Here is a 12,593-nt window from a genome sequence, read left to right on the forward strand (position 1 = left end):
AGTAGAACCAAACAGTCAGAGTTTCCAGCGGCATCCATTAGGAGGGTGGGAGGGAGAGAAGGGAGAGACAGAGTAACTGCAGGACACTGCACTTGTGTGTGTAAAGAATCCGCGGCTGTAATACCTGGGGCACCACCTGCAAGGGCACTCCATATTGGCTTTCAGGTTGAACACAAGCATTTCGTCCCAGACTTGTGCAATATTGGGCTACTTATTATTCTAGGGACAAGCCAAAAGTAAAAATCAAGAGAAGTGGAACCTTAACTATAATACTTATCTTGAATAACTAAGGCTTGCATCAAATGTTAGTTTCCCTTTTGAAATAAGGAGAAGGTAGTTCAATGAGCAGTTCAGCACGGTTGCAGAGAGTGAAAGCTGTGATTAAGTACTTGTTTCTATGATTTTTAAAACTATCACATTAAACTTTTTTTATCACTTATAAGAGATGAGGTAATACCATATACTTCAGCATAATTTTACTTCTCAAGAATGACATTATGTCATAAAATAATTTTATTTGCATTAATAGAAACATGAAAACAAATGAGAAAGACACTAATCCATTTCTTTTAAGATGAGCCTAAAGCCATCCTGTTTCCTTTTGCTTTTTTAACTTAGTCACTGGGCAATATCAACTTTTTCCTATTTTCTTTCTTTCTTTTTTTTTATTAAATCATAAACACATAGATCATGTATACATTAATACATCTATGGGGTGCAATGTGCTGCTCACATCACACTGGTTAATATATGCCTCATCTCGTTTACTTAATTATTGTGTTAAGACATTTATAATTTATACTCTATACTGACAGATCCGACCATCACGTCATTTCAATTCCTTCCCATTCTTACGTCTAGTATAAATTACTACATATGATCCCAACAAACACACGATTAATGCTCTTACTACATCAAGGTTATTTGAATATCGTTATAATTCACAAACTATATTGTTTTTTTTTTCCCTTAGAAAAGGCAAGTAGATTAACTATCTAAATCCCAGAATACATAAGTACCTTTAATAATAGAGTTGAAAATGTTTATTTTGAAGTGAAATGTCTTACTAAACTTCTTATCATATTAAGAAAGAAATATAATTAGGTAGAGCTATTACTATGGAAGTTTTTTAAAAGCCTAACAAATTTAGATTTTACCAAGTACACAGAGGGATATTAAATCTGTATTAAAACTGAACAAAAGAGGATACTAACCTGTTGTCAATCTGCACATGAATATTTTGCCATCGTTCAACTAACTGATCTGCTTTTTCTTTGTGCCAGTCGAAATCAAGGTCCCGTTCCTTGTACGTTTTAAACATTTCATCACTGATGGCCTTAGCTTTCTGTAGCTCATCCTCTAGCGCGTGGAAGACCTCTCTCTTCTCATCGACTTCAGCTCTCCATTGCTAAAATACATTAATTTGAAAGTTACGCAAACATCCATCACTTGCTGGGTAAACACAGTCTTTACCTATTTTTACAATGTGTTTATAAATGACTGATATAAAATCAGATAAAGGAAAGAAGAGTTGTCTTTCCTTTATAAGATGTTATATTAGGGTGAACCTTATGAAACTGCCAATATTTGATGGCACTCCGATTCTCCTTAATTGACAATTTTATGAAGTTTGGCTCAGTTGAATTTGCACATCAAGAAAATAAAATATATTCCATAAGCAAATTTGTGAAATATGTCCTTTTATTGTCTATGCTTAACGCCTACTAATTCTGTTGTTAAAAAAAAATCAATATTTGCATGACAAATCACTGAGGTAACCTCTCACAATTGCTTTCCAATAGTTTTATATAGAGAAATATATACAGAAATATATGATACGGAGGAGTATGACTACTAGTCTTTTTCCTTTCTTAGAGTAAGTCTTCTGTTTATCTCCTTGATATTTTAAAGTAAGTGCCTCTTTTAGCAAGGCTTATCTTTTACAAAAAAATTTGATTTTCAGCTTCAACTCCTCCTTCTGCTCGATTATCAAAAGCTACCATCTAAAAAGATCAAACTTCAGATGAGAAGAACTCTTCTCAGACGGAAGTGATTGGCCATATCTATTTACAGTAAGCTGAGGAATTATGGAAACATGAAATGGAATAAATCCATTCAAAAGAACCTTCAAAGTAAGATATCTAATGCTTGACGTTTAAAGATCTGAGCTAGTGTGAGAGAAATACTTAGAGGATGGTCTTGAAAAATAGCCAAAGGTGAGACTCGTACCTTTAAAGTACTGATTAGATTCTCAATATTATTCTTGTCAGCTATCACTGCTTCTTCTTCACACAGTTTAGTTTCGTAGAGTTTTACGAGGGCTTCTGCCGCTTGAGTGTTTTTTAACACCAAATTAACAGTTTTCAACCTTAAAAAAGGAATCAAACAATAGCCACCTGTTGTTAAATGTTGATTTCACATAATGCAGTGCTCAGGCATCATTATGACACGTGGCACAGCTTGCTCTTTCTCTGGGAACGCTGACACATTGACTACAAGAGTCATCGTCACCTCTTCTTAATAGACAGCATGTCTTCCACCCCATGCCCTACCCTGCAAGTGGACGCTATTTAGCAGGATAGTCCAACGTGACATGGTTTCCTTCTAATCTTGTTTAGGCCAAGCACGAGAGGAAAATCCTAGAGGTTACAGCAGCTGAGCGGCCACGGCTACTGGGGAGGATTACACAGTACGCCTAATCTCGGAGGCACAGCCCCTTTCGACACACAGAAATGTCATGATTCCATAAAAGTATTTAATGCCTTTCTTAAGACAAAATAAAAGTGAATATTTACATTAATAAAAAATGAAGTTTTAAATTAGCAGTATATAAAAACGACAGCAGCATGAGCCACATTTCCTACCAAGACCGCAGGTACGTACTTCTCTATGTAAGTGGAGGACATGGAATAGACTTGGTTCAGGTTCTGAACGACCACGCTCAGCTCAGATCGTAAGGTGGGAACTGAGGGAGAGGCTGCCGCTTGACTGAAAAATTCCTCACATTTATTTGTGATGGTTCCCAAATCATCTTTAAGTCGTTCCAGTTCCTTTTTTAGTTTCTATAAGACACAGAAAGAACACGAGGATTTGTCAATCACCGTGGATGAGGCATTTTTCTCAAAACAGTTTAAAAATGTACATTTCACATTATGATCACCGACTTAAAAATCAACTCATGGCTTACCTTTTCAGTATTAAAGAGACTAATCCATGGCATCAAAGTCTTACAATCAGTAACTCCCTTACTGCCCATCTCCTTAGCCCCAACATCTAACTTAGTGCTTCTGTACACAGCAGGTGTATCACGACTTTCACAGCCTCCACCACAGGCGGTGAGAGGGTACATGTTCCCTCCTCTACCTGATCAGAGGTAGAACTGATTTATAGAATCCTAGCTTATAATCAGCAACAAATACATACTCAGCTCTCACAGTGTGACTAATGAGCAAAGTTCAACACATAAGAAGTCACAGGGGTTGAGACCTAAGGTCATTCAGACCGTAGCTTATCTCGTTAGTTATTTTTCCAACATGTTTGTAACTCTCACCTCCTGCTCCGTGATTCTGAACACACTTTCATGCACATCATCTCGTTCCAGGGGAGTTCGGATCTGTCTAATCAGTCGATCTTCACAGTTCTCCAATCGAAGTCTAATGTTTCGAACTTCAGAGATGTAGAGATTATAAATTGATTCCTCTTGTTCCTCTGTGAAGATAATTACAAGGTTTTCTGGTTTCTATCTTTTGACTGCTCTTTTTCATGTTTCACTGTGGCAGTTTTACTATTAAGAGGACGTAACTAATCAAACTAATGGTTCCTATTTTTATCATGAATCTTTGCGAAAGATATAAACCTTAAAATATAAATCTTAAAATTTAAGAAGCTGCAATAAAAATTCCCTAAGGCCATTTCAAGTACAAATTTCTGATTAACAATGTCCAAAGAAAGTAATAATTTAGGCTGGGCGAGTGGCTCGTGCCTGTAACTCCAGCACTCTGGGAGGCGGAGGTGGATGGATCGGCTGAGCTCACAAGTTGGAGACCAGCGTGAGCTGGAGCAAGACTTTGCCTCTAAAAATAGCCAGGAGCTGTGGTGGGCACCTGTAAACCAACCCAGCTACTCAGAGGGCTAAGGCAAGAGAATCTCTTGAGCCCATGAGTTGAGATTGCTCTGAGCTACGACACCATGGCACTCTACCAGGGGCAACGAAGTGAGACTTTGTCTCAAAAGTCAAAGAAAGTAATATTTGCTCTTTTATGTTCATAAAAATGTGAATTTTACTAGTTGAAGATTAATTATAAAATACAAAAATCCTTAAAAGGTAAAAGAATGTGTTAATATTTAAGATTTTTTAAAAATAGAACATTTGCTCTTAAAATATCTCTAATTAATAATATCACCAGATTTCAAAATAAAATATACATTTACCAAAATTTAACCAGACAAAACCTTTTGCTGTAATTCACATATGAAATCAAAGTTTGGTAAATGAGAAAATAACTGAATCTTTCCTGAAACTATAGAATCATCATTCTGAATACTGCATAGCAAAAATGGTGAAAACACTAAAAAGAATGCCTTGCCGTACTATTTGGTGGGTGTCTTGTGGTTAATTCATCATTTGGAACTGCAATAAATGAATCCTTCCTGCATCTTCTACCTCAAACGTGCTTTTAACGTTCCAGCAATGGCATCTACGTATCACGGAGGTGAGTGATGTAACACACCCAAGCCTGAAACTCCCACCGAGAGTGAAAAAGAGCCTGGACTAAACACCCGTGAGGAAAAAAGACAAGAGTTCTCATGCTTTACCTCTTTCTGCAGATTTAAGAAGTTCTTGATAATACTGCTTACATACATTAACCTCCTTTTCTAGCTGTGTTATATCTGAGCCTGAAAATATTTGGGATTCCTGGCTGTCTTCTAGAAAATCTTCCAACCGAGACTGCAGATTACTCAGAACTTGCTGATGTTCACCAGGCAACATTGTCTTGATCTAAAGAAAAGCAAAGATCCATGTAAGTAAATGAGCATAGTACCAGGAGTTACATCTGAATGGGACAGATCGCAATGTGGTCTCATGGTGTATGCCAGTGTACACTAACAGTTCTAAATACAAGAACCATCTGAAATTCATTTTCTTTTTCATTAGAAATTGCAGGTTTTAAAAGAGAAGGAAAAATAAATCCACAAAATTCAAGACATGAAATAAACTACCCCCAAGTCTGTACGGCCAAACACTGTCCTGCCTCCTTATCGCCCAGTAAGCACGGGAAGAAATCTGTTCTCTCCAGATGTCCCCAATTCTTAGAAGGGGAATTGAATACAGTGGACATATAACAAATATTCATTTATTGGATGAATATTAGCATGGATGTTCTGGGCTCCATCCTATTCCATAGCAAATATAAACTCCACCCCACGGATGACAAAGTATCCCACATTTTTTAACACATTGGATTGACACGTAGATTTACACTTACTGAAGCCACATTGCTAGCTCGAATTCTATCAATTTCATTGATGAGATAATGCCAGGATACGACGCTCTTCATGTTTACATGGGACTCATGCCAGAGAGTCAGGACATTCTGATACTGTTGCTCAATTCTGAAATACATGAAAGAAAACAGTTTAATGCTTTTTACTTCCTCTGAAAACACACTACAGTTGTTCTTCCCCTGTGTGAAGCACCCCGGGTGCATTAGTTCTACAGGCTGTGATTCTTGGTGGCCTTGACTAAGCAGTGACTGCTTCTTCAATCTTCACGGAACCCCAAAACCGACCCTGTGATTTCAGCTGACGCATACACACCTGTTTGCAAGATCAACCGCTTCTTTGTTTGGTGGAGGGACAGTGAAGCACACGGACGGGACCATAGCCTCATTCCCAGTAGGACTAATGACCTTCCATTTAGCACGATGAGAGTTATTTGCCAAAACACACTCATCGTCTTTGTAAATGGTTATCTGGTTTTAAATGAAGAACAGAAAAACTAAGTGAGGTCGCTGTTAACGAATCATTTTCCATATTCAGTCTTGTATTTTGTATAAAATAGAAGAACTTAACCACTTGTAAGCCGTATGATCTCATCTCTAAAAATAGATGAATAAAGACAGTAACGGGTCTATTTCAAGGAGTTACAAGTACCTCAATTTGTCTGTAGTCACAGATAGCTTTGATCGGAATAGACGTTTTGAGTGGACAGTCAGAATTTCTTGGCTTCAGCTGAGTTATTGTTTTCGCTTTCCCCATCAAGGCTGCTACTGTGCTTTTGTACTGAAGAAGTTCTTCCTTCTCTTCCTAAGTAATAAAAGCAATGGATTTTTAAAAATAAGACTTGTACTCCCCATTCCTTTGGGGCTTTGCGCAAATGAAACTTCATCAGAAAAGTCCTTCCTGATCACCCAGTCTGAACTTTCTATTCCTCCCCACTCCTCCTGCATCTCTCTTCCTTTATTTTGTTTGGTTGGCTATTTCTTTTCCTCCTGAGCATTGATCACAATCTATTTATTTATTCAGTTTGTTGTCTTCTTGAGCACTGATCACTATTTTATTTATTTATTCAGTTTGTTGTCCACCTCTGCCCCCTGCACAGGAGTAGAGATTCTTATCTGATTTGTTCACAGCTGTATCTCCAGAACCTAAAACAATGCTTGGGACACAGAAAGTACTTAAGCAGCACTCATGGAATGGACTGAATGGCTAACCACACACCCCAAACCAAAAGAACACTGTGCAAGCATATCACAAGGCTATCAAATTTAAAAAAAAAAAAACTACTGTATTTCTTATCAAAACAATAATGAAACTGAACGCTTAAATGCTTAATTGAATGAGGTGGAAATATCAAGAGTGCCAATAAAATCTCAAGTTCTAAATCCCTAAAAATGTAACAAAACAGTGATCTGATCACCACCCATCACTGAGGAAATGTGTGAGCTTTCGTCTTCGTACCATTGATTCCTGAACCAGGTCTTCCAGTTTGTGAATGCTGCTTGATCTATCACAGCTATACTTGCGCTGAATAGCATCTTTGAGATTCCTTAAGTAATCAGTAGCTTCTTTGGCATCATTGAAAAACTAAGGAAAGATGAAATTTGGCAGTTAAAGTACGACAAACATAGTAAAACACAGAGATGTCAAGTTCAGTACCAGGGCCCTGTGTGTACCCCCCGTAAGCGGGAACACAATAAAAACACCACAAGACAAGTTGACAGCCATGTCCTTCCTGGAGCCAGACAACAACCCATGGGGACAGTTGGGGAATTATGAAAAAATAGTAAGAGTCCTAAGCTTATGCGCATGTTCTGACTCTGTATTGTTTTGATCGAAAGTCTGTTTTACTTTAGGGTTTGAACAACTTTTAGGTAGAGGTATTCCAGGAATACTTTAAAATTCTTATAAATAGAACAAAGAGCTCATTTGGTTGACTCTCTGTGATGAAAACATTTCCTTAGTAAGAGACATATTTGTAGAATAAAGACTTCATGATATAATATCTTAAGTTTTTTTTTTAAAGGATTTCTTCCTTAATAGAATGCTTAAAAGAATTGATCCTACAGAACATGAAACTAACCCTTTTATACAGAATGTCCAAAAAGTTCATGTGCAATTTTAAATTGCACACTATTTTAAATAGCATACGAACTTCATGGATATTAACAAAACCATTTTCCACTAATTGCCCTTGCACAGTAAATATGTTTATATGTCTTTTTTTTTTTTTTTTGAGACAAAGTCTCACTTTGTCACCCTCAGCAGAGTGTCGTGCCGTCATAGGTCACAGCGACCTCAAACTCTTGGGTTCAAGCAATCCTCCTGCCTCAGCCTTCCGAATAGCTGGGACTACAGGCACCTGCCATCATGCCCGGCTAGTTTTTCTGTTTTTAATAGAGACAGCGTCTTGCTCTTGCTCAAGCTGATTTCGAACTCCTGAACTCAAGCAATCCACTGCCTCAGCCTCCCAGAGTGCTAGGATTATAGGCGTGAGCCACCGCGTCTGACTTGTTTATATATCTTAACCGTAAATTATGAAGAAGATTTCTGTAAGTCAGCCAAAATCACAATACCATCTATGGAAGTTATGCCTTTATTCACAGACCTCAAAATAGGCCGTGTTCTCCTTTATGTGCTGCTCCACACACTGGCAGAGCTGTAGGATCCAGCTCCACTGCGTCTGCATCGCCGCTTTGTAGGCCTGGGAGATAAAACACAGCCACCGTGACCAGCTGGAGAGTAATAAAGCACACGCACACTGATGCTTCTAATCGCTCCAGTACTCGGCTATCTGAGCAGCAGAGTCGAGCACTGAACTCGGTAAGACTTAAACATCAGGGTAATGGAATGCCCTTCTGACCTAGGGGTTGCCACTTGCACAGAGCCAGTCCTAAGTTCAGAATTAGGCCAGTTTCTTTCTTTTCAATTTTAAACTTATTAAAATTTCTTCTTATAATGCAAGAAAGAAGTTAACACTGGCTATTTTACATGAAAAAAATAACCACGGACATAAATGCAAGCTGTCGGTCCTAGTTAGAAAACCAACCCCTTTACTCCTTTGCTACCAACCCTTATACTTGCTCTGGGGAATCCTCAGATAGGCTTTCCTTCGTGACACCTTCACCCCTTTTTCTGAATTCTCATCTTCCTGGACCATGAAATACACCTTCTCATACAGAAATATCTAGTTCTGTCATTTTCTCTTTATAAACAAAGAGTTAAGGTTTGGGCAGGGAAGGGAAAGGGGTACGTGCACTCTCAAACAAGTGCAATTCTAGAATTATAACGATGATCATACTAACTTTTTTTATTTAAAAAATTGTTTTCTTAAGCTTTTAGTTTAATGCAGGGTGTACCTTTCATAAAAATACTGTAGAAAGGACGTCCAATTCATTAAGGAAACACGAACACCCTTTTATATTCAAAGTGCAATTCACTGACTTCCAGGAGAGGGTGCTCGCCCTTTAATGACGATACTACGCAAGTCTCATTTTATTCCTGTTTTGGAAAAACCCATGCTTGCTGAGTTATGCTCAGGTAGCTTTCAGAAAAGAACACTCAGTGCAGCATTGAAAATACGGCAATATGTCACGATCATATTATGTGTTCCCTCAAATTAAGCGACTTTGAATAAACCGACCCATAAAAGGCATTACTGTTAGATTCCTATGGTTACTTTTTTCATGTAAAATATGAAATAGTGTTGATAAATGAACTAAACGTTACCCACATACCCATACACAGAATAAGCCAATGAGATCATAAAGATTACTAAGGCCTCATTTTACCCCTTCAGAAACTTTTCATTAATTAGATTATTATTTCTGCATATAAATGGTCAGACTAACATTTTCCATCCCCATCAAAATTCCTAATGTATAATTATATTTCCTAACAGCTTTCTTCTTTCTGCCCTAAGGAGTACGCTATTTTTAGTTTATTATCTTACAAAACTACATCCCAGACCCCCCATTATCGGCGTTCTTTCCCTAACCTTCTGCATCTTTATCATTCATACCCAGCATTTCATGTGGATGTAAAACCGTATTTTAAATGAAATGAAGGTCAAATAGAACAATCTCCAAACTTTCTAATGAGGCCTAGAACTTTACCAGTCTCCGGAGTCATAATGATTTTAGCAGACTCCCAGATTCCATCCCTCAATGCTAAGGGAGTCTAAAGCATGTCATCTTTTATGCAAGGCATCTGTCTTTCCCTAGTCTAGCAATAGGCCACATCTGTCTGCCCAGGAAGGACATTCCTGGTCCTCTTACCTAACCCCCTTTCCCACTCGGAAAGTCACTAACACTACCTAGTAAATATCTGCTCTAAGAATTAACACCACCACTGCCACAACAGCACAAGCAACCTGATAAATCCCTCATCAACTGAACGCTTCTGTATTTGAAAGGTTCACCATACACCATGAGGCTGCCCGGACGTTGCTGCAATACACGTCACAAAACCAGATTGTAAGATTCTTAAATTAAATCATAACAGCTGATACTTCTTGAGAATATACCACGTTTACATAAAAGTAAGTAATTTCTTCTCGTTTTCAACACAACTCTATTATCAGAGGCAATTTCCCCTATTTGGGGTAGGAAGTGAGACTTAGCAAGATGACGTCACTTTTCCAATGTCACACGGCCAGCAGGAACTAAGATGCCAAAGCTTATAAAGAAAAGGTCTTTCTTATTTATGGTAATACATCTCCTCAGCCAGAGGGATTAACAAAGGGACCTTTATTCTAAGTGATAAGGGACAGACTTGGAGCAAGAGAACGGGAAGCAAGAATCAGTATGATTTGGTAGAAACGTTATTTTTAAGTCAACGTAATAGAAGTTTGATAGTTTGTATTTTTCAATTTATCAGCAATAAAAGAATCTGAAAGGCAATAACCACATGTCAATATTCAACCAAGACCATTACACACTTTTTTTTTTGAGACAGAGTCTCACTTTGTTGCCTTCAGTAGAGTGCCATGGCATCACAGCTCACAGCAACCTCAAACTCAAGTGATCCTCTTGCCTCAGCCTCCCAAGTAGCTGGGACTACAGAAGTGTGCCACAATGCCAGGCTTTTTTTTTTAAGAGATGGGGTCTCACTCTTGCTCAGGCTGGTATCAAACTCCTGACCCCAGGCAATGCATCTGTTTCAGCCTCCCAAAGGATTACAAACCTGTGCCACCATACCCACCTCCCTTATACACTTCCTGACTTACCTCAATAGTTAACCGAGCTGGGTGATTTTCTAGAAGTAGCTGCTCTGCTATCTCCTGAACTGATTTAATATTTTCTTCCTTTTGATCAAGTTCTCTCATTAATTCCTAATTCGAGAATTAAGAAATGTGTTAGAAAAAGATCTAAACCTGAAGTACAACCTTATTCTGAAAGGGCGGGGGTCATACTTACAGCATGATAATCCTTTTTCCGAGCTATGTTAGTATTTCTCTCACTCCAGTCATAAGCAACTTCCTCCTCTTCTTTTTCATTCAGCCAAATAAGTTCATTAGTTGCACGACTTACAAAATTGAGGAGTGTATCGAGGTGGCGCTCCTGATTCCTGGATGTGTTCTTTATAAGGAAAATCAATGTAAGAATCGTGTCTTTACCAAACAGAGAGAAGAAAAATAGAAAGTCATTTAAAAAAAAACAAAAAACTTACCAGTAGTTTTGCATACTGACTCTCTAATCTGTGTAACTTTTCTGCATAGGTTAGTTTAAGAGGTGCCGTCATTTGAATCTACAACAAGGGATAAAAACACGTCGAGGTTAGGAATCTGAAGGAATTCTGACTCACATTTAATGCACCTCTTATTGAATTACAAAGTCTTTAGGTGAAAAGCAAAACAACAATAAATTGAAAAGAAAAAGACACAAATTTTATACTAGAGTCACATACTTCACTGATTTTAGCTTCTTTAAGGCTAGATTCGAATTCTTCAATAGCTCTGTGGACATTTTTATGATTTTCTAAATGGCTTTCAACACTCGGCAAATCCGAGCCCCATTCAGTTCGGTCCAGCTGTCCCTTCAAACAACAAAATACTAGGTTTAAAAAAAAAAGAAACTGACAGCAAGGAGGACTGCAACACTTAAAGTAACCATTTTTCTTTTTACCTGCATCTCATCCACCCAATTCAGAAGATCCTGAACAAATTTCATGTTGATTTCCTCTTCTGTTAAATTTTGATCCAACAAAGAAGACTTTAGAAGGGGTTTTCGGATCTGCATCAACTTCAAATTTTGCAAGGAATGTGGCTCTACTCCTGAATTAAAATTTGAAACTAATCCTGATGGGAAGCCAGGTGTGTAAGCTGGAGTGACAGATGGAGTTAGGTGGGAAGTCATCCCCGATGAGAGGCCAGAAGTCACACTGGAAGAGGTCAGGGAAGGTGTTAAACTCTGCGTCAACCCTGAGTTCAGACTGGGGTGTAAGCTCTGTGCAAATCCTGAGTTTAAACTCTGGGTAATTCCTGATATCATGAGCTTTGTCTGTTCCGTAGTTAGCATGCGTCCTTTGCTATACACAGAGGAGCATTCGTTTCTTAAGGCCATAATTTCATCACGTAGCTTTGCAACCCTGGAAAGGTACAACATAAAAGGCACTTGTCACTAAGAGTGAACCCTAATGTAAATTCTGGGCTTTAGTTAATAATAACATATCAATATTGGCTTACCAATTATAAAAAACGTCCGACACCAAGGCAAAATATTAGTAATATTAGGGGAAGCGGGAGGTCTGAGGGGGCACATGGGAGCTCTGCATTTTCCACTCACTTTCTCTGTAAAGCTAAACTGCTCAAAAAAATAAAGCCTTTAAAAATAATAATGGCTTGGTGCCTATAGCTCAGTGGTTAGGGCACCGGCCACATGCACTGGGGCTGGTGGGTTCAAACCCGGCCAGAGCCTGCTAAACAACAACAACAATAAGAAAACAAAGGGCAGTGCCTGTAGCTCAAAAGGGTAGGGCACTGGCCCCATATGCCGTAGGTGGCAGGTTCAAACCCAGCCCTGGTCAAAAAAAAAAACAGTAACAAAAAAAAAAAAATAAGGCCTTTTTATTATTACATCAGGCATTGTGGCAGG

The 12,593-nt window shown here is 38.4% G+C and overlaps 1 protein-coding gene across 9 annotated transcripts in view; it reads right to left on the reverse strand.

Moving 5' to 3' along the window:
- Positions 1-12,593, reverse strand: part of DST (dystonin) — a 480,961-nt gene that overhangs the window by 164,048 nt on the left and 304,320 nt on the right. For all 9 annotated transcript variants that reach the window (XM_012805072.2, XM_012805073.1, XM_012805074.1 and 6 more), the window contains 15 exons: positions 11,625-12,087; positions 11,407-11,535; positions 11,170-11,247; positions 10,917-11,078; positions 10,727-10,831; positions 8,108-8,203; positions 6,961-7,086; positions 6,154-6,306; positions 5,818-5,972; positions 5,487-5,613; positions 4,816-4,999; positions 3,551-3,708; positions 2,884-3,062; positions 2,230-2,368; positions 1,215-1,408 (listed from right to left, as the gene is read on the reverse strand). In XM_012805072.2, the coding sequence (XP_012660526.1) occupies positions 1,215-1,408; positions 2,230-2,368; positions 2,884-3,062; positions 3,551-3,708; positions 4,816-4,999; positions 5,487-5,613; positions 5,818-5,972; positions 6,154-6,306; positions 6,961-7,086; positions 8,108-8,203; positions 10,727-10,831; positions 10,917-11,078; positions 11,170-11,247; positions 11,407-11,535; positions 11,625-12,087 (2,448 nt within the window). The remainder of the gene's footprint in view (positions 1-1,214; positions 1,409-2,229; positions 2,369-2,883; positions 3,063-3,550; positions 3,709-4,815; positions 5,000-5,486; positions 5,614-5,817; positions 5,973-6,153; positions 6,307-6,960; positions 7,087-8,107; positions 8,204-10,726; positions 10,832-10,916; positions 11,079-11,169; positions 11,248-11,406; positions 11,536-11,624; positions 12,088-12,593) is intronic.

The sequence above is a fragment of the Otolemur garnettii genome, unplaced genomic scaffold (assembly GCF_000181295.1).
Source record: "Otolemur garnettii isolate 467f Iridium unplaced genomic scaffold, OtoGar3 scaffold00035, whole genome shotgun sequence".
In the NCBI taxonomy this organism is placed as follows: Eukaryota; Metazoa; Chordata; class Mammalia; order Primates; family Galagidae; genus Otolemur; species Otolemur garnettii.